Source organism: Ursus arctos, unplaced genomic scaffold (genome assembly GCF_023065955.2).
Source record: "Ursus arctos isolate Adak ecotype North America unplaced genomic scaffold, UrsArc2.0 scaffold_13, whole genome shotgun sequence".
Lineage (NCBI taxonomy): Eukaryota > Metazoa > Chordata > Mammalia > Carnivora > Ursidae > Ursus > Ursus arctos.
Genome location: NW_026622797.1, coordinates 47,564,110 through 47,585,887, shown reverse-complemented (window position 1 = coordinate 47,585,887; position 21,778 = coordinate 47,564,110). Strand labels below are relative to the sequence as shown.

At 40.0% G+C, this 21,778-nt stretch overlaps 1 protein-coding gene across 4 annotated transcripts in view; it reads right to left on the bottom strand.

The window, feature by feature from the left end:
• The window catches only part of LAMA4 (laminin subunit alpha 4), a 138,454-nt gene that overhangs the window by 35,545 nt on the left and 81,131 nt on the right, over positions 1–21,778 (bottom strand). For all 4 annotated transcript variants that reach the window (XM_048226003.2, XM_026511614.4, XM_057311136.1 and 1 more), the window contains exons 13-19: positions 19,197–19,313; positions 12,880–13,028; positions 9,287–9,428; positions 8,465–8,561; positions 5,436–5,552; positions 3,422–3,601; positions 295–434 (exon numbers count right to left, since the gene is read on the bottom strand). In XM_048226003.2, coding sequence (XP_048081960.1) covers positions 295–434; positions 3,422–3,601; positions 5,436–5,552; positions 8,465–8,561; positions 9,287–9,428; positions 12,880–13,028; positions 19,197–19,313 — 942 coding nt within the window. The remainder of the gene's footprint in view (positions 1–294; positions 435–3,421; positions 3,602–5,435; positions 5,553–8,464; positions 8,562–9,286; positions 9,429–12,879; positions 13,029–19,196; positions 19,314–21,778) is intronic.

Sequence of the window (21,778 nt, the reverse complement as noted above, 5' to 3'; positions counted from 1 at the left end):
TTTCGCTCAGTGAGCTTTGTTGATTAATCTTGATCTTGACTATCTGTAAGAATCACAGGGAAGCTTTTAAAAAATACAGGCACTGAGCCTGTCCTCTAGAAAGCCTGATGGATTGCTTTGAGGTTGGGACCAGGAACGGTCTCGTTTTCAAAGCTCCTCATGCAAAGATCTGGATCGTGCTTAGAACTACTGAAGTAGAAAGGTTCCAGGCTCTGGCAGCTGCCTGAAGAGCCGTGGTTCAGTCTCATGTTCTCATGATCACCGAGTACTGACGGAGACTCCTTTCACCATTACCTTGCTGGCCACGCTTCTGGTCTGAGCGATAAGCTCCCGGATCCTCTGGATGCTGGCAGAGACGTTGCTCGCAGGCCGCTTCTGTTCCACGGTACGGAGCTGATCCAGGAGCTGAGGGACAACCTCTGTCAGATTTCTTACTGCAGTTAATAAAAATTAATCACTTGAGTAAATATCTCAACTATAGTAACGAATATTAGCTATATTTAAGGAGTTAGGTGAAGAGACAACAAACACAGAGTTACTTCTGTGAGAACTATATTTGTAATCCTGCAAAATGAACAGTTAAGCTCAGTACATAGCAATTCCTATTTTGTGGCATTTATAATGTCTATTGGTCTACAAATTGTGTGTAGCGTGAGCTGACTTATAATGTACATTTCTGAAGGGCGGGACCCACGACAAATATACCGATGTTCCTTTCACCGTAGAGCACAGGGTCTGCTTGCATTTCTAACGGAACTGATATAACCAGTCAAAAGGAATGCTGGGCAAAAGGAGGTGGGAAGGTTGCTTTCCAGGATGCCTACTCACACATCACACTGCTGTTGCAATGGTCCACGCAGAGGCGGAGCTGTATGGAGGAAACAATGGAGCACCCAGAAAAGTGGCAGTTGTGCCAAGGAGAGGGTGGGTGCCATGGTCTATGGGTCCAGATAAGTGATGGTATAAACACATCATACTGATTTTGTAGGTTATGGTTTTTTGTTTTGGATTTTTTTTTTTTTAACATATGAGGTACACATAGAATAGAGAATAGGGATGCCTGGGTGGCTCAGTTGGTTAAGCACCCGACCCTTGATTTTGGCTCAGGTCATGAACTCAGGGATGTGAGATCGAGCCCCACGTCCACTCTGCACTCAGCGCAGAGTCTGCTTGTCCCTCTCCTTCTGCTCCTCCCCCTGTTCACATGCTCTCTTTCTAAATGAATAAATAAAATCTTAAAAAAGAAGAAAAGAGAACAAATCATATTTATATAGCTTGATGAGAGAAACCCCAAATAGGGAGAATGGTGGAACCTTCTCTAAGTTTTCATGAACTGGACCAGTGGTTCTCAAGGTGTGGTCCACAGACCAGCAGCATCGGCCTCATCAGGGAACTTGTTAGAAATGCAAAATCTGTGGCTCCAACCCAAACCTGCCTCACTCTGCGAGTGAGGTGCAGGTGATTCTGAAGCACGCGAAGCTGTAAGAACCACTGGACTAGAGAATGAATATCCTTTGGGTATTCGGCCAGCGAAGGGCAGGGCCATGGCCATTAAGCAGTAGCCGCTGGAAAAGAGGAGGCCTCTTACTGGAGCCAAACTAAACTCAGATTCAGGAGAATACATCAGTGAGGACAAAGGATAAATCTCCTTTCTGTATTTAGAAAGTAGGGTGCTTCTCTATCTTAAGGAATGGAATGAAGGAAAATACTAGCAATTATCATTTTATTGTATTGATTAATGAAGAGGTAAATATTTGTTGTTTGGATAACTGACCACAATAGCCATTTTGTAGTATAACAGTCTTTAAAAATTACAGGTAATAAAGAATATTTAATGTGGGGAGCCTGGGTGGTACAGCGGTTAAGCGTCTGCCTTCGGCTCAGGGCGTGATCCCGGCGTTCTGGGATCGAGCCCCACATCAGGCTCCTCTGCTGTGAGCCTGCTTCTTCCTCTCCCACTCCCCCTGCTTGTGTTCCCTCTCTCACTGGCAGTCTCTATCTCTGTCAAATAAATAAATAAAATCTTTAAAAAAAAAGAATATTTAATGTGTTACATTGAATTTTGATTATGGAAATGCATATGAAACAGGGTTTCCTTGTCCTCAAGTCTCTGAGAAAGAGAGCCACCTTTTATTAGAGTCTTTATAAGGTCTCTTATATTGTGGTATGCTCTTTCATTTACTTTGATTTGAACCACAAAATGCTATCTAAGGAAAACACAGAGGCCTGAAACAATTTCAATTAATGGTAGTTCTGGATGCTTATTGGGATCACAGATTGGACTGAAAAAGGAAGAAAAAAAATCAACACAGATTTCGTAAATATTCCTGAGGCTCTGTCTTTATAAATGTAAATGTTGGATGTCATGTAGGCAAATCTTTGAACAATCAAGTTCTAAAAGCAATGAAGTGAGTGTTACATGAAGAACTCCCAAATACATACTTAGGAGATGAACATAACAGAGTTATCTTCCTGTTACGGGAATGAATATTTATGACCTGGGATAAAATTTCTAGTGACAGGTCATATATGGGTTAATAAAGTTGTTTCTTAACTCAGATGGGAGTGAAGGTAAAATGTTCTGCAAAACCATGCTGGAGAACCGAAAGTTCTAGTCATGACAAAGACATTGACATTTAAGAGGTAGAAGAGATTGAATAAACATAGTAATATGTGATTTTAATATCTATGTCTAACTAAATAAATTAGGTAGAAAACAGAATATTTCATTTTCATTGCTATAAATTCGTATTCAAGCTGGCCAACAAACTGTTCTTCTATTTTTTTTTTAAGATTTATTTATTTATTTGAGAGAGACGGAGAGAGAACATGCACGAGCAGGAGAGGCAGAGGGAGAGGGAGAGAGAATCTCAAGCAGACTCCATGCTGAGCGGGAAGCCTGACTCGGGGCTTGATATTATGACCCGTGATCATGACCTGAGTGGAAACCAAGAGTCGGAAGCTTAACTGACTGTGCCACCCAGGTGCCCTCAAACTGTTCTTAATGGGAACCTTCAGTCTGGCCATAGTCAGTACTTGTTGGTAATAACCTGTTTTACTCAGGTAAGGAAAAAGCAATGCAGTTTAGTAAATATTTTTCCTAAAAGTGAATCAATATTTTGTGATTGACGTTCTTCCCCAAAGGAACAGACTTACATTGACAAAAATCAGTGCTGCCGTTATTTCATCTAGAAAAAAAAAAAGATTCTTAACCAATCTCTCTAGCGTTTTTATGTGAAATACATATATTTCATATGCACACACACATACATATATTGACAGAGGAACTGAGCAAAATTTTTTTTTTCTAAGCTAACTTCTACAATGCTCCAATCTAACACCCAAATGAAAAAAAAAATGCTTCTTAACAAAAGACGTGTTGGGCTTAATGGACAATTCAACTGGATGCAAACTGTGATACCTGCATCTCGGGCAGAGTCCACTGCAGTGTTGTAAGCAGAAGAGTCAAAACTCTGCAGATTTTGCGACCAGTTGGTTAGATTGCTGGCCATCGGCGCGGCTGCCTGCTGGACTCCCACTGTGGTCTTGCTAGCCTCCTCGGTGATCAGCTTCGACTGATCCAGGCGCTGCTGCGCGTCACCTTCACACAGAGCACAGGGACACTCACTTGGTAGAGAAGCAGGACTTTTGGTGGGAACACGAACATCCATTTACTCACCAAGATAAAACAGACCTCAAGTTTTCCGTTTTCAAGCTGAACAAAGATCTTTAAATACATGTTAATTATAGTATAAGTTAGGAAATTGTTAAAGTAGCATTAAAAGTGAGCTCGAAAGACTCTAGAGTCTCATTAAAATCATGTGGCCACTGAAAACATGTTCAAATTAGAGGTTAGTATTTCTTCAGGTTAGAGACCTGGGGAGAAAGCCATGGAAAACACAGATGAGATTCTAACTCCTGAAATGTTCATGCCTGAAATCCATTGTAAGTATCACTTTCTTCTACGTGGAGCACCTTTTGCCATAAAAATGATGTTCCACTACAGGAGTAAATCAGTAAGGAAAATTATTTTTAAACAGTAAGAGCAAGTTTCAAAATAGCATATGCAGTGACGTTCTATTTTTATTAAAAAGTTATATATTTAAAATAAAATTAATGTAAGTTTATAACAAAATGTTATCTCCTAGGTAAGGAGATTATAAAGGATTTTCCTTCTTTTGTTCTTTCTTTTTCTTATCTGTATTGTCTAATCTTTCTATAATAATCATACATTACTTTTGTAATAAAAATCACTCAGGCAAGGTTGTAGCTTTATTTTTTTTTTTTTAAGTGGAGAAACATTTAATTCAGCCTCACACGATCTGAACTCTGATGGATGCAGCTTTGAATCCCGGGTCTGCTTCTTTTTGGAGCTGTGCCTTTTGGAGCAAGTTCCCACACCTTGACAAGTTTCAGGGTTCACAACCATCGAAAGGCGATGGTGACGCTTTCCCACATGACGTAATGTGTATAAAACACAGCCCAGTGCCCAGCATGTGGTAGCTCTGATGGTGCTGATGACAGGGAATCCCAGTGGATGATGACACCCTCCTGGCTGGGGTTTTGGTGTACTACGGTACAGCAGCTGGATTTGCTCCGTGTAGTAGAAAACTCACACCCAGGGTCTCCTGGGTGGCGCAGTCGTTAAGCGTCTGCCTTCGGCTCAGGGAGTGATCCCAGCGTTCTGGGATCGAGTCCCACATCAGGCTCCTCCACTAGGAGCCTGTTTCTTCCTTTCCCACTCCCCCTGCTTGTGTTCCCTCTCTCTCTGGCTGTCTCTCTGTCAAATAAATAAATAAAATCGTAAAAAAAAAAAAAAAAAAAAGAAAACTCACACCCAGCAGTCATGTGTTCACTTTCACTACACCAGCGAAGGCACATCTGGTTCCCAGCCTATCTTTTTAAGATACCACTGTAGTCCCAGATTAGGCAAAATGAGTGCTCTTGTGTCTCCGTTTGGCTTGGTGGTCTCCCTACTTGTACTCTAAGAATGACATGGTGTGTAACAGAGGCAGCTATTTATAGTTAGGGCTGGAGAAACCCCAAAATCAAATTAAGGTGTATTTATTAACGAAGAAGGAATGTTCACAAGGAAATGGGTTACCAAATAGTATAAGCAGCATGATCGTATTAAAGCGCGCACATACACACACACACACACACACACACACACACACACACGATTGGAGGAACATGCTCTTAAATTTAATGGTCCCCCGTAGGAGGTATGATTATAGCTTTTATAATTATTTTCCAGGGTGCGTGTGTGTGCGTGTGCGTGCGTGTGTGACGAACATAGTTTCTTTTGTCACCAGAAAACAATATTTATTTCTAAAAGGATTTCAAGTAAGGAATCATGTACTCCTTCCTCAAGGGTTTATTTGAATCCCAGCAAACAAACAGATGAGGCTTACGTTCTTGTCTGTGAGCCTTACCTCTCTCCGTGGCTTGCAGTCGCTTAATGGCATCGTTCAATCTGTTTTGGAGAGCCCTCTTCCTTGCTAGGGCTCCATCCACACGCCTGTTCGTGTCAGCTACTGCCTCATCATTGCCTATGGAGAAGAAGCCAAGAAAAGTACCAGTAGAGCCAAGATGCTAGGGAAAAAAAATTTCCATTTCAACAAGGAAGATTCTGATCTGTACCATGGGGTCATCCATAACATTCTGAATATGGTGTGAACATAGAACACCAGTTCTGAAAAGTGGCATTCCAATTAAGAGGTACAGGACTATAGAAAATGAGTAACACTGCTTGGGAGTGATTTAGGATGCCATAAAGTGACTCATTAAAGGTGCAGAAATAATGGCTTTCTTAGAAAAATATAGCACTGCTGTGACTTACAGCTCCTAGCAGCACAGTTGATAAAGAGCTGAAAAGAAAAAAGTCTATCTCTATTTATGGCGATGACTGTTATATAAGAATCATTCTTTTTTCTTAAATTTTAAATAGAATTTTAACTGATATGCAACATACATCTAGAAAAGGGCACACATTATAAATGAATTTTCACAAATTGAGCACAGAATATAAGCCATGCCAAGTCAAGAAAGGAGAACATTATTGCTCCTCAGTTTCCTGGGCCCTCTATGATTACCCAAGGATGACCACTATTCTGAATTTTACCTCCATCTGTTAGTTGTGTCTATTCTTAAACTTTATTCAAAAGAAATGATACAGTGTTGTAATTTTTTAGATCTTTTATGTCTCTGTTTTAATTTCTGTAGAGTGGTAAGTTCTGATATCTGGTGGTTTAAATCTTCCAGCTTTGATTTTATTCTTCAAGGATTGTGCTGGCTTCTTGGTTTCTCCCACACCCATTTCCATAGAAATTCTAGGATCAAATTCTCTATTTACATATAGTTCCGGTACTTCAGTTGGCATTATATTTAATCTATAGATATATTTGTCAAAATTGTCATTTTTACAAATTTGAGTCTTCCAGTTAATACAATTTTTATTTATTCTTCTTTAGATCTAAATTCTTATTTTGATCTCGATTTATTTAGATCATTTTTAATTTCTTTCAGTAGCATAATACAGTTTAATGAGTAGTGATTTTATCTTTCCTCAGCTTTATTCCCAGGTATTTTATGCTATTGTAAATGGTGTTAAAAAGTTAATTTCTAACTACGTTGTACATAGAATTAAACTGGATTTTTACACATTGAATTGGTAATGTGTGTCCCACAGTCCTAACTCCCCATGGATGTCCCTTTTGCAAATAAATATGTGAAGAAATTTAACCAAACAAGATCATGAAATAGGTAACCAGATCTGCAAAATATTCAGAGACCAAAGCAGAGAGATTTTATCTGTACTTAAAATGTAGAACTTTGAAGAGATATTATTACCAGGAAAGAAAAAATGTTTTCATGAGGTTCAATAACTCAATAATGACAAGACTGCATTGCAAATTATCAAGGAGAATAAAATATTTAAGTCACTGTGTCCCAAAGACCCATATATTCTGCTCTTCACATCACAAGACACAAAGCAATACATAGATATGGCAAAATTTACCCAAAAAATATTTTACTTTAAAAAGTACACTTATGGTGATGAGCACTGAGTAATGTATAGAGCTGTTGAATCATTATACTGTACATCTGAAACCTATATAACACTGTATGTTAATGTTAATTCAATAAAAAATATATTTTACTTTTAATATTCTTAATTGTTGCTGCTAATATTCTAATTCTTCTGTAAAGAGTATGTTCAAGACTAGGCTTACATAATGAATGAATTAGGAGAGAACATTTCTATTGCCTTTGTTAACCCAGTAAACATAAATAATAGTTGCTTTATCATAGCTAGTTAAATATTCTGCATAGGAAAAATAAATGCATTTTTTTCTATATATAGTGCTCTTTGTTAAAAAAAAGAAAATGCATGATTGGAATTCAGGTTAATTGCTTTGATAAAATTACATGATGTTTTTGGTTTCAAACTTGATCTTTGTTTTTAGGTGGTAGTTAGAATTTAGCTAGATAATGGATTTCCACCCTCATTAGTCAATGCACAACCATCCTTAGGTATGAGTTCATTAGCTCAGAGATGAGTAATGTTTAGTGAAGTTCTTAGCCAATGCAATTGTCTTAAAGAGTAGCTCACAAGATTCAAAACTGACTAACATGATTTTGCTTTTATTTTTTCTTCCCTCCCCCGCTTGGATGTGTTTGCTTTCACAGATGCAAACACTAACCTTTGGAAATGTTTCTTCCCATACGGTCACTGGCTTGTCTTAAATGCAATAAACTTACAGAACACAAACTATAGGAAAGTGCCAATAACCACACATGGCTCTGTGGTATCCTATTCTCCTGACTCTCCCAGTGCTGACTCATTACTTTATGTAAAATTTTAAAGGACCTTCTGAATTGTCTAAGGAAGACTAAATTATGTACAATATAGTTTTAGTGTTAAGTGTATTTTATGATTATTTTCTTGAAAATTGGTATTCATGGTAAATTTCTATTAATTAGCCTATTTGATTACCAAGAATATCCACCACATTTTACTACATGGAAGGGTTTTGTTTTTTTTTTAACCGCGATATATTTTATAATATCCAATCTTTGGAGCGCTTGGGTGGCTCAGTCGGTTGAGCATCCAACTCTTGGTTCGGATTGGTCGTGATCTTGGGGTCGTGAGATCAAGCCCCAGGTCGGGCTCTGCACTCTGCATGGAGTCTGCTTGTCCCTCACCCTCTGCTCCTCCCCCCCACCCCCGCTCACTCTCTCTTTCTTGAATAGATAAATAAAATCTTTAAAAACATAAAATATCCAATCTTCACTTTTCTTAATACCTCGAATCTCAGCAGGAACTATTAATGTACTACTAAAAGATTATTTGTTCTTTAATCTTAGAATTTTGAAATTTCTATCCCTATGCAGAAGTTACGTATGAAAGGAGAGAAGCAGCTATAAATCAGAAGGAAGGTAGGAAAGGGAAGATATTTACCAGGATCTGCCTTGGCTTGCAGTTCTCTGGCTTGATTGAGGAGGTTCTCACTCTCATCCTTATGGTAAATGATTTGAGTATCAATCCCACTCACAGCCTGCAAAGGAATTGCGTGGAAAGAGTAAGAATGACAGCAGAAGATATCCGCTTTTCATGAACGACACCGTTTATCTGCTAAACACCAAGCAAAATTCATACCACTTCATTTCCAAGCTCAAAACCAAGGTCGAACGGGAACACGAGAAAATAAAGTCCATGGCGATTTCAAGATAAATGTTTTTCAAGGAAAATTCAGTGAATCTAGAACAGCGTCTGGCCAAAGCCCCACCAAAGTGCTTGTCAAACAGAAGCCACTCAATAAACAATTTTTGATTTGAAAAAATGTGAATGTATGCATGAAGCATCTTCGCTATCAGCACGGGCTCGTCCTAAATACGTCTTATTCAGGGACCGTGGTTTAAAAAGCTGTCAAAGGAACTGGCAGTTGCTGACAGGAGTACGGCACATCGTGAAGAAGCTGAGCTACTGAAACTCCATAACACAAATAAAATGTGTTTTCTTAGTTCTCTTGGCCTTCCCGCCATTTGCATCACAGTAGAAGCTCAAGCGATGACATTAGAAAACAGAAAAGTCATAAGCTGGGAAAAGGCAACATATAAATAAACTTTAAAATAAGGGAATACTCGGGGGGGGGGGGCACCTGCCTGGCTCAGTCAGTGGGGCATGCCACTCCTGATCTCGGGGTTGTGAGTTTGAGCCCCATGTTGGGTGTAGAGATTACTTAAAAGCAAAATATTTGAAAAAAAAAAATAGAATACTCACATCATAAATTCGGTCAGTGATGTTCAAAGCCAATTCTGCCATTTCATTGGCCTCACTAACATAATTGGCAATATTTTCATAGACATTTGAAGCATCCAAAGCCTTCTGAACCAGCCCATTCATATCTGAACTGTGCAAATTCCTGTTAAAGAGTAAACGTGTCATTATTCCTCTTTCTTACTTTTTTGGGAAATGGGGCCACTTTTACAGCTTGATTTGAATACTTCTGGGACCCCAGGGACTTCCTTCCTGTTATTCAAAGTCACCTGGCTTGGCAAGGTTTTCCCAAGCTGCCTTTCCTAGGAGCACATCTTCTTTGCTTTCCCCCTTTGGTGCCCCCTGGACTTTACCCCATCTTGGTCCCACGGAAGCTGTTTGCAGGGCAGTGGCGACAGGTAAAGGGAATGATGATTTAAAACAGCCCTCTGCACCTCTTCAAGCAACAGTCTGTTCACATGGTGGCGGTCAAGCCCAGGAATGAACCCACAGTCCTCCCCCACCTACTTACCCAAATCGGCATTGTTATTTCCTTTCCATAGAAGAAACCAAGACTCTCAGAGAGGGTGCACAGCCTCAGCATGGTGAGGCAGTAGTTGGTTTCACTACTTATTCGATCTTTTGTTTGTTTTATAAAACACTGTATTTTCCCTTAAGAAGGGGAATGATACATACTGAGCGTCTATGTGCAGATACTGGGCTAGCCTTGTGTCACTATAGCTTTAATTCTTACCACACCCGAGAAGTAGACATTGTTATTCTCTTTTCATACAGGGAACCAGGGCTCATGTGGTTAGATTTGTCTTGCTCCTGCAGCCCAGCTGCTTCCCGAAAGCGCAAAGCCCTACTCATGCCCATTTCCACCCTTGCCCTATACACCATGTTCTCGGCATTTACCCCTTTCTGACCTCTGTGAGGTTCATCTACTATTTCCTGGGTACCCGTCATGCAGTGGGCACTCTCCCATGGTGGCTGATGACCGTATATGCCTCAGAGGACTGATGTGAGGTACGACAGGGATAAACTATGTGAAATGCTTGGTCCATGCCTGTCATCCAATACACATCAGGGTTTATTACTGTGCCTAAACTATTTCCTGAATTGGAATGTCAAGTTCTAAGCGTATTCATAAAATAATTCACTTTATTGACAAATACGTCTTCTTCCTCTCTAATATAAACATCCCTTCACTGCTGAAGCTCATCCTGAATCCTTTGCCTTGATTTTACTCAGTTTTAAATCGACCAGTTGCATGTTTTCTTCTCAGTCCCAAACATTGATGACTACTATCACTTGATTCATTAGTAACTTCCAGAAGATTCTCTGTGACCCAGTATGTGACATTGCAGATCCCATGCTGGCTCATCTCATCCAATTGTCCTGACATATTGAGTTCAATTGATTTTCAGTTTCCTCCATCCAGTTTCACTCCCTGTGTGCTCTCTTAGGCTCAGAGCGACTTCTCTGTATTCCCTTGGCTACTTTCTTCTCTTTTGTCGGAGTTCATCATCATTGGGCTCCTTTGTGGGAGGGCTGACTTATCCATTAGGCAGAATAGGACTCCACAAAGAATTTTTCATTTTCATTTTTTTTAAATCAGAAGAACAATGAGGATACTAATAATGATTACATTAGTCTTTATAACAATGCTACCATGACATGTAATTTAAAATTTTTTTTATCGAGGAAGGGGCCCACAGAGGCAAAAGTACCTAAGGCCCGGGAAAACCATAATGCAATTCTGCTCTGCAGAGGTAATTTTAACCCAAATACTTGCTACTTCTTTACAACCCCTCGTTTTTAGAAATGGCACAGAGAGGAAAATCTGAGGACGTTTTAAAAGAAAGGGATATGAGGAATAAAATGTTACAAGTATTCAGTAATATTTTAAAATTTTTCTGGCTACTGTTAGGATACAAGAAATAGATTAAAAGAGTCTTCAGTCCTCTGGTTTCATCACCAGGCACAGAACAGGTACTCCATCAATACATAAAGTAAAAATGTGCTTTTGAAATGGAAGTTTCTTGATGAATTATGTTTATCTCTGTTTTATGCACAAGAAGTAAATCATTGGGTCACCAGATAGATGATGAAGAATATTCACATTTTGAGGGAAAAACATCTATAAATTTTGATGTTTCCCTGAATATATCCAGTCTGAAGTATCCTAGATGCAAAAGGGACTTCAGGATGATTGATATTTTTGATCATTTTTTTCATGTAAAGCATGGGTAACTTTCTTAGAATCATGCTAGAACACCGTTTGTTGCATTTAGTGAAGGTATGTGCTGGGATCCCAATTAACAGGACATATTCATGAAAATGACAAGAACAATGCAGAGAGCCACAGGAGGGTCCTCAAAAACAATGTTATATCAATACAGCATATTGTCCAGATCATATTTTATTTAAGCATCATTTTATTGGTTTGATCAAAAGCAAATTTCCTGGAAGCATGACACTAGGTGGATAGAATGCCATCTCCGACACCAAGATTCTACATAACATCTATTTTTCTCTATCTGTCTGTCTATCTGTCTATCTCCTCCCTTTCTTTCAATTCTCTGAAGTTTTGGAGGGCTACTTGAAAATTTTGACAATCAGGAATGAAAAGGTAATTTAAGTTTGAACAAGAGTTATTATTGGTTCTTATTTTATTCATGACCTTTACTGATCCTTGTTTCTAATTGCCAGGTTTGTATTCTTTCTCTATAATCATCTCATCATTTACGTATCGTTTCAAGGTCATGAATTCAATTCCAATCTTTCAGTACATTTCAATTAACATTAATTGAGTGCCCAAAGGTGTGTGACTCTCTTCTAGATGCTGTGAGGAAAATTGTCAATTGATTTTCTCTTAATCAGGTGTTGAAATCAAACATTTCCTGCTGGGCACTGCAGAGTGTCTAGAGTATTTACCAGAAGTCAATTGTATTGCCAACTTCCAACCAGCTTTACTTAAGACCCTTGGGTGTGGAAAGCTAATGCTGTCTGTGAAATAAATATGTGATGGTGGTAGAATTAGACCCTGTAGAGGGATCTGATTTACTTGATAATTTTTTTAAAGATTTATTTATTTATTATTAGAGAGAGAGAGAGGAGGGCCAGGGGGAGAAGGGGAGAGAGAATGTCAAGAATCTCAAGCAGGCTCTACACTGCACGCAGAGCCAGATGTGGGGCTCGATCTCAGGACCCTGAGATCATGACCAGACTCAAAATCAAGAGTCGGCTGCTTAACTGACTCAGCCACCCAGGCACCCCTTACTTGATAATATTTTGTGTAGCCGTTATGTCCCTAACCAAAAATGCCTTAGGTTGCCCTATTAATAATTATGGAGCAGAACCACCCCTCACAACACAGGTCTCTAATCTGACAGATTTTTTTTTTTTAAACCAAAAAACTCTCCCCAAAGCAATGGCAATAAACAATGATTGGCTGGTTCTCAGACTGACCAACCAAGCAACCTATAAATGAATAAACGCAACCAAAACCCAACCTGCTAACCTGTATCCCAGTAACTCAGGCACATGGAAGTGAATAAAAATGAGTTATTCTGCCTCTGTAGATATTTGTATTTCTAAAACCAGGATATTACCTGCTCAGTTCATCAGCCTCTTGTTGAAGATTCTGTGCATGGTCAACAGCTTCTTGGACTAAATCATGACGAAGGTTACTTAGGTTGGATAGTTTTCCTTGTAGTTCATTTTTGGCTCCATCTATTTCCGCATAAATCCCTGATGCATTCTAAAGAAAATATTTTAAAAAGTGAATTGAATCTAGAATAACTTAAAATCTTTCCCCAGGGAGCACCAAAAGATAATCTCTAGTCTCCCTTATTTTGAGGTTCAGTAAATTTCAGGCCAGGTCTACAGAGTCTAAAATACTTTAAGTAGAATTTTATCTATTTCTCTTGCATCTTCAACAACTCCTTTTCCATTGATTGCTTCCCTAGCTTTCAGACACGCTCTGCCTTCTCCCATCTGAAAACAAAACAAAATGAAGCTAAACATAAACCTCCATTAACCATACATCTCCCCAGCGTTATGACCTTACCTTTCTATTCCCTCCATAGCAACATATAGCCAAAAAAGTGTTTATGTTAGCTGTTTCTATTCCATCACTTTCTAACTCACTCTTCGACCCACTTTAGTCTGTTTTTTACTTCATTACTCCAACAAAACCGAAATTCAAACAAATGATCTCTAAGTTATTGAATCTAATAAGCATCATTCATTTTCCCCAGTTACTCAAACAGTGATTCTAAACATTGTCACCATTCTTAGGCCAATCACATTTCCTTCCTCCATCGCCATCTGATTCTAAATAGATCACTTTCTTTTTCTTTTTCTTTTTTTTATTTGGGAGACATCAGCTAACTGTAGCAGGATCATTTTTTCCATACCCCTGAAGTTTCCTCCCTATAAAGGGAGCTCAATTGGTGAAACCTCAGACGTCTCCACCTCTTTCATCACTCTGCTCCCAGGAGGGGGACTGGTTTATTTGATTGGTAAATTTTGGGGGAATAACTGTGTAGGCTCTCTTAATTCTACCTTCCGCCTCTTGGTAGCAAGGTGCCAGCAGAAAGCCTGAGTTTCCTGTTTGTCCCTAATGAAAGTTGTTCTGGACAGAACCCCCACATGAACCCTGCAGTGTTGCCTGCCTGAGTCGGCAGCTCTGCCTAATTCTGGGATTGAGTATTAGCAACCCCTCTTGGCTAAGAGACCTAAAGCCATGCCCTCATCTTAACTGTATCAGAAATGAAGGTTATATTCTTGGACTTTATATTTACTATTTTATTTTTCAACTTGTTTAGAACTTGGGAGCTGAAAGGGGGTACTACTCTCCTCACAGACTCCAATACCAACAAACAGGAATTGCAAACAACTCGTTGCCACCATCCTCCAGTCCCTCCCCCCACCAAAAAGTCCCTATACACTTATTTATAGCTACATCTTTCTGTGCATCTTCCTCCTACTTTAGAGGAAAAGCGTTCCTTGTCTGTATAGGGCATGGTGCCCTGTTTTCTGTTCTTGCTCCCTAGCTACTGGCTCCTCTCAGATGTAAACAAGCCCCAGTTAACCTCTCCCATTAAAAACAAACAAACAAAACCTATTCCTTGGCTCTAGCTTCCCCTCCAGCTTCTTTTCTTTGTTGATGCAGTGCATTCCACAATGATGGTTCTTCCAAGATCCCCAGGGTCACACACCATATTGCCAGATCCGTTTGACACTTCTCTGTCTTTATTTACTGGATTTATCTCTGGTTTGTGACAGTGTTGGTCACTGCCTTTGCCTTAAAACTCTCTTTCCCTAGCTTCTGTGACATAGCTCTCTCCTGGGTCTCCTGTTTCACTGTCCGGGAAGGACACTTTTTAAAGTTGGTGTTGCTCAGACTTGACTCAGCCCTTCCCTTTCTGAACAGATTATTCAGGAGTTAGATTAACTCCTCTCTCCCAGCCTAGACTTTGAATCTTTTAACCCACTCTGCACCAGCCTACAGGAATGGTGATCTTTCTATCTAGCAAATCTGATCATATTATTTTTCGTCTCAGAATCAACCCATTGCTCTACAGGAACAAATCTGATTACTCAGGTGGCTTCATCAACTGATCCTTCCTCTCACACCAATCTCATCACTTCTCACGTCTCCCCACCCCATTACGTACCATGGTCCAAACTTCACTAACGGATGTTTTAATGCTCCATGATTTTTTCTGACCCCCTGTGCCGGTCTCACATAATATTTTCTCTGTCCGGGATAACTTTGCTTTCTTTTTTGTCTGACTCACCTGGAAAAGTTCTGCTCATCCTTCCAATTTCAGCTCAAATATCACTTCCTTTATCAAGCTACCCTTAGTTTCTCCAGGATGACTTCAGAGTGGCCATGTATTTCTATTATCCGTGTACCACACTACTACAATCATTTTTTTTTTAAAAAGATTTTATTTATTTATTTGACAGAAATAGAGACAGCCAGCGAGAGAGGGAACACAAGCAGGGGGAGTGGGAGAAGAAGAAGCAGGCTCATGGCGGAGGAGCCTGATGTGGGGCTCGATCCCAGAACGCCGGGATCACGCCCTGAGCTGAAGGCAGACGCTTAACCGCTGTGCCACCCAGGCGCCCCCACACTACTACAATCATTTTACCTGATTTTTCCACCCACCAGACTACATGATTGTAGAAGGCAAGAACTGTGTCTAATTTATTTTTGTTTTCTCAGAATGTAGCGCTGCTCCAGCATAGAGAGTTTATTTCTATGGAGACAGTGTTAAGTCTCCAAACATTTGGTAGGTCACCTGGGGAGCAAGACTTCGAAAAAAATTATATTTAAGTGTATAAACAGGAAGAATACCATGGGCATTCCACCTTTACTCATTAATTCACTTAACAAATATTTATCATACGCCCACTATGTGCCAGGCACTCTTTTAGGAGATAAAATACATAGCTATGAATACAGTCTTTGCTTTCTAGGAATTTACAACCTAGTGGGAATATATAGATGATAAACAAGTGATCAAATAATTGAACAAGTTAATTTCAGGGAGTAAAAAGTACTGTGAATAAAATACAATAGGTGGGATGGGCTGGGGCGTGATTGAGGGTAAGAGCCCCATTTGAATTGAATGTTCACAAGGAAAAGAGCCATTTGAAGATCTGGAGATAGCAGGTGGAAAGGTCAGGGGTTAAGGGAAAGTATGGTGTGTTTGAAAAACAGAGTAAGAGTTGGAGGGTAACAGAGAGGAGTGGGCTGGACGGTAGTGAGTTGGGGAGAGATATACACGGAATGAGGTAGAGAGTTAGGCCAGAGCCAGGTCATTTAGGGTCTCCTGAGCCATGGTAAAATGAGCTTGTTTCTTTGTCTAAGTGTCACTGGAGGTTTTATGAAGGAGAAATAATGTGATCTGATTATGTTTTTAAGGGATTGTCCTGCTACCGCATAGAGAATGAGTCTTGAGGGGAAAGAGTGGAGGCAAATGAATCAGTAGGAGGCTCCTTTGACAGTTCATGCTGGCAGTGAGGTGCCTTGGACTGCAGAGCAGCCGCAGAGAAGGGAGTGGTCAGAAACTAGGACTAATTTTGGAGATAAGTCAATAGGTCTTGTTGAAATGGGCCGGTGGGAAAAGAGAAATCAACAATGACTCCAGAGTTTTGATTTGAGCAAATGGAGTTGTGTTACTTACTAAAGTGGGGAAGACTAGGGAAGGAATAGTTTTTTTTCAGAATGTGTTAATTTTGATATGTCTCTTAGCCATCTAAGTGGTATATAAAATTATGATTCTGCTATACACCACACTGAGTTCTTCCTTGAAAACTTCAAGTAAGCACTTGGTTGTAAGAGTTTGGAACTCAGTGGAAGTATGAAAGTTGGAGCTGAAAATTGTGGGATCATGCATATAAATGTTCTTTAAAGCCATGGGATTCAATGGGATTGACTAGGGAGAAAGTGTAAGTACCAAAGAGGGCCTGGGAGAGAACTAAGCCATTCATTATCAGAGGAAGGGATGGACAGAGCTCTGGGCCAAAAATGGCTTGAAGCCTGTTTTTATATTACTTCTAGCTAAGAATATTATTTACATTTTTAAAGAGTTGCAAAAAAGTAAAAACAAACAAAAACCAAAAAAGAATAAGGGAGAGTGGTTATATGTGGCCTGCAGAGCCTAAACTACTCACTACATAGAGGATGTGTAGAGGTGAAGCTAGCAGAAGAGGCTGGGAAAACATGGCCAATGAGGTGGGAGAAGGACCAGCCAGGATAAAAGCTCTGGGTGTTTAAATAAGGAGGAAAGGTTAATCAGCAGGGAGGCTAAGAATGCTGAGGAAGCAGAAGCAACCACAGTTGCTTGGATAACTTGGATAACAGTCTCACTGATAACTTGGATAACAGTCTCAGTGCAGGGGCAAGAGATCCCATTTGGAGTGGGTGGGTACAATAGACAGTGGGGGGTTGGGAGGTGGAAATGACAATGATAAATGACTCTCGAGGTGTTTTGCTGGGAAGCTGAGCAGAGTAGAGTAATGGGCAGAGACTGGAGGGGATGTAGGCAAGGACTTTCTTCTTTTAAAGGATAGGAAATCCTTAGAGCATGTTTACATGTTGGTAGTAACTGTCCAGTAGAGAGCAAGAGTTGCATGACATGGAAGAGAGACGGAATACTTTGGGGAGTGAAACTCTGCAACTGTTTTGAGCAGAGGAACGATGGGATTCAGAGCACAGGTGGGGAGATGGGACTTTGGCAGGAGAAGGACACTTCATTAATTATAATAGAAAGGAAGGGAGAAGTGTGAATACAGGTGTAGGTGGGCTGGTAGAACTGGGGAGGAAAGATTAGGGAAGTTCTGTTCTCTCTGTTCTTATTTCTCAGTGAAGTATGAAGCAAATTCACCAGCCAGACTGAGAGTAGAGGAGGTGGGTTATTCATTATGTTGGCTTCTCTGGTATGGCCATGATGCTTGGGTTTACTGGGATAGGGAAATAGAATTCTATTTCCATCCAGTACAGTAGGGGAAGAGGTGGGTATACAAGTTAAGGGTGTTTGCAAATACTGATTATACAGTAGTCCCCTCTTATCTATGGGGATAAGTTCCAAGACCTTTAATGGGTACCTGAAACTGAAACTGTGCACGGTGCCGAACCCTATATATACCGCGGTTTTCCTATGCATGCAAACCGATGATAGAGTTTAATCTATAAATTAAGCTGAGTAAGAGCTTAACCACAATAACTAATAATAAAATAGAACAGTTATAACGATACACTGTAATAAAAGTTATGAGAATGTGGTCTCTTTCTCAAAATATCTTATCATACTGTACTCACCCTTCTTGTGATGATGTGAGATGATAAAATGCCTACGTGATGAGACGAAGTGAGGACGCTGATGCAGGCATTACGCTGTAGCACTAGGCTACAAGCGACCTTGTGCGGATACGTGAGAAGCAGGGCCACCTGCTTCTAGACAGAGGTTGACTGTGGGTAACTGAAACCATGGAAAGCAAAACCATGGATAAGAGGGACTACTGTATTGATCATTTTAGCTACTTAAGGAGGGAAGAGAGGATATGAGAGGAGCAGGATAATGAGCTGGAGGAGGTCTCCATGTGGTCAGAGAATTGTTGGAGTGCGTATTCCAGAGTAAGTAGGTAAGAGAGGGAGGGGCTCTGGGAGCAAGTATTGTTATTGAAGAGAAGCCCTGGATATGGCCATAGGAGGGATAACCAGGGTGGGCTGGAGGAAAATCTTGTTGGGCAGGAGAAGTTACAGGAACTGGAGGTCTGAGAGCTGGTGGGCTCATCCATCTGGATTTTGATGTCATTAAGATAGTGATGGGAGTAGGGATGGAGAGGAAGACAGAGAGCTTGGTGCTGAAATAGTCAACAGATGAGATGGTGATCAGATGACTTTAAAATGGTATCCTTTCAAAGGTAATAAAAATGAGCTAAGAGTAATTTTGGGATGGTCTGGTTCACTGCACTTTACTGGAAATTTCCTAGTTTAAAAATGTGTCTCTTATTGATTTGTATGCTAGTTTTATTAAGTACACAACTTACAAGTTAACAGTGAGTAGGATGGATCTAAGTAGCACTTTCTGGAAGAAGGTCTGTGCTGTCCAATTTAGTAGCCATTAGCCACATGTGGTGCTATGGAGCGCTTGCAATACGGTTAATTCAGCTGAGGAATTCAATTTTAATTTATTTCATTTTAAGTCATTAAATTTAAATTTAAATAGCCATATGTGAGGAGTGCCAACATACGATGAAGGAAACTGGAAAATTCAGTCACCCGATCTTGCTGATCTATAGTGCCAGTTAACTTGACAGATTTGAATTGGATTCCATTATTGTTCTGTGACACTGAGCCGCTGTTCCAACCTGCTATAAATACAAAGCTACAAGTCACATGCCTCCCTACCTTAATTGTATCATCAAGCTCTGAAAGGGTCAGACGAGGTGTTGTCAGAGAGTCCAAAGACGTCTTCAGAGAACCGTTCACCCCTTCCATTTGTTCCCTCACTCTCTCATGTTGTTTCTATGGGAACGAAGAGTAAGCAAGAGTGGAAAGTCACTTTAGAGAAAGCATCAGGGAGAGTGGTCAATGTCACCTCCTGTCTCTGTGCTCAGATAAATCTGGGCTCCTATCCCAGCCCCGCCACCTAGTTGCTGTATGACTTTGGGGGAATTCTACCCATGTCATGCTCAGTTTTCTCATTTATAATATGGAGATAACAAAAGCGAGCATTTTGGGAGCTTTGAAGCAATTAGTTATGACTATTAATTATAACACCATCATCTCAAAGAGAGTGAACACTTCAGAAAGAGCTGTTGACTTTTTCTCTATAAATGTAAAGTGAGACACTGGTTGCAGGATTCCACAGAGGCTCTATATTTGCAGTAAGTGGAAAATGAAGTAATTCAAAAACCATTTATCATGTGCTGACTTTGGGCCAGGCACAAATAGCTCATTTGGATAGGAGTAAAGCATATAGAAAACAATCTTAAAGTCCTTTAAACAAAATTTAAATGGCCCTAGTATTAAAGCATGAAATTACGATCTTCCGTCCTTGCACTCTGAGCTCTTTATGTTAGATGCTCAGACTTTTTCAGGAGGGAAATGACCCAAGGGTTTTTTGATGAATGCTTTAATTTCGACCTTCACTGTTGGGTTCCAGGAGCAGGCATGCTGTGATTCTGAAGAAATATTAGAAACCTTCAAATGAGTTTGGAGTTTGAAAGCAACCAGAATGGTACTTCAAGAGGGAAAAGTAAGACTCATTTTACAATTGGAGCAAAAAATGAGTTGAAGTTACTTTAGAAACAGTATTTTGAATGGGATTTGAAATATATGACTTACGGTATAATCTCAGATATCATGGGAATAATTACAGAAGCCCAGATATAGAAGGACATAACTTTAAAACTTCCAAAGTTCATCTTAGTGTCTTTCGTGCTGCCTGCAGTCTTTTCTAATTTAGTGGGAAGGAAGACGGAAGCCATCTTCTCTAAAGCATTGCTACAGGGGAAGATAGAGGTCCAAGGACAGAAAAGAATCCCATTCGAACATCTTCTTAATGCAAGAACATTACAAAATCAATTTCCCCTCAAAATCCATCAAGCTTAATACAGTGTGACTATCTCGGGTTAATTATTCTTGTCTCCACAAGGAGAGGTAGTTATACAGCTCTACACAAAAGCAATATTTTACAGCATGGATATTAAACTATGTAAGGAAAGAGGTGAAAAAGGTTGGTATTAACTTAGCGCCTTCAGAGCAGTTTTCCTTTTGCAGAGTCTGACATATGACCCCTGCTGGAAGCTCTCGTATCTGGTCGCCTTCAGGGAATATAGCTAAAGCCCTCAAGTCAGAGCCAAATTTCAAAGCCTCCTGGTAACAGCACTGAGTGATAAGTTCATTTGCAGTAGTTGGAAAATGATATGCTTCAAGTGAAGGGGCTTATCACTTATCATATACCGTATTCATCATAGATAGCATTAGACAGAAATGAATAAAATTAGCTTTGAAATAACGATACTCCCACAGAAAGGAGGTCAATAGGAACAAAAGAGAGTTTTGAAAACCAATAATTATGAAAATGACACACAATTAGCACTATCTGGCATGTTCAGTAGCCATTTCACATATGCGAAGAATAATAAAAGTTTCCTGATCCTTAAAAAAAAACATGATAGAAACAATCCTGGGAAGGCAGAGCTTTGGTTTAAGAGACTCTAAACAGTGGTTTTTAAAACACAGAATCTTACATTAATCTGACAAAGATTTTTATCATTCTGTTACCCTCTGGGGCGAGAGTAGGACGGTGAAATACATAATGTAATTATTAGTTGTGTGGCTACCGTTTGCACATATCAAAATGATTAAACTGTGTGGTTATTTTTGGTTTTGTAAACAGATTGGAAATTTGCTGTTATTCCTGTCTAAGTTGTGCTGTAGGTCTAACAGTGAAACGTGAAATTTCAGCCCTTAGTTTGAGTGGGGAAGACAGGTCCGTTAAGGGATGATCGCAATACAGAAACGGGGGTGTCACAAGGTGCATTATGGGATGGCTGAGGAGAGCACCTGTTAACCTGGGGATGGGGAGTAGGCCTCCCAGAGGAGGTGATGCCTGGGGCTGTGCAGGCGAAGGAGAAAAGAAAAAGAAGTCTGTGTTCAGGCAGATGGGTGTACTGGGAGTGTGATACTGCCTGAACCGAACGTATGAGGCAGGGACTCCGCAACAGGCGAGGCCAAGGAGGCTGGCAAGGGTGGATCACAGAGGGTCCCTCACGGCATGCGAAGGGACATAAGCTGTCCTATAGGACAGTATCTCAAATGTTCTTAACCGTGACCCGCAGTAAAACAATGCAATTAATGTGGCAACGCCAAAACAGAAATGCAATGAAACCATACCTTCCTATAGATGCTGTGCTTTGATAATTTCTATTTTTTCTTTTCTTTTTAGAAAATGCTGGTTATTCAACTATACTTCAATTAAAAAA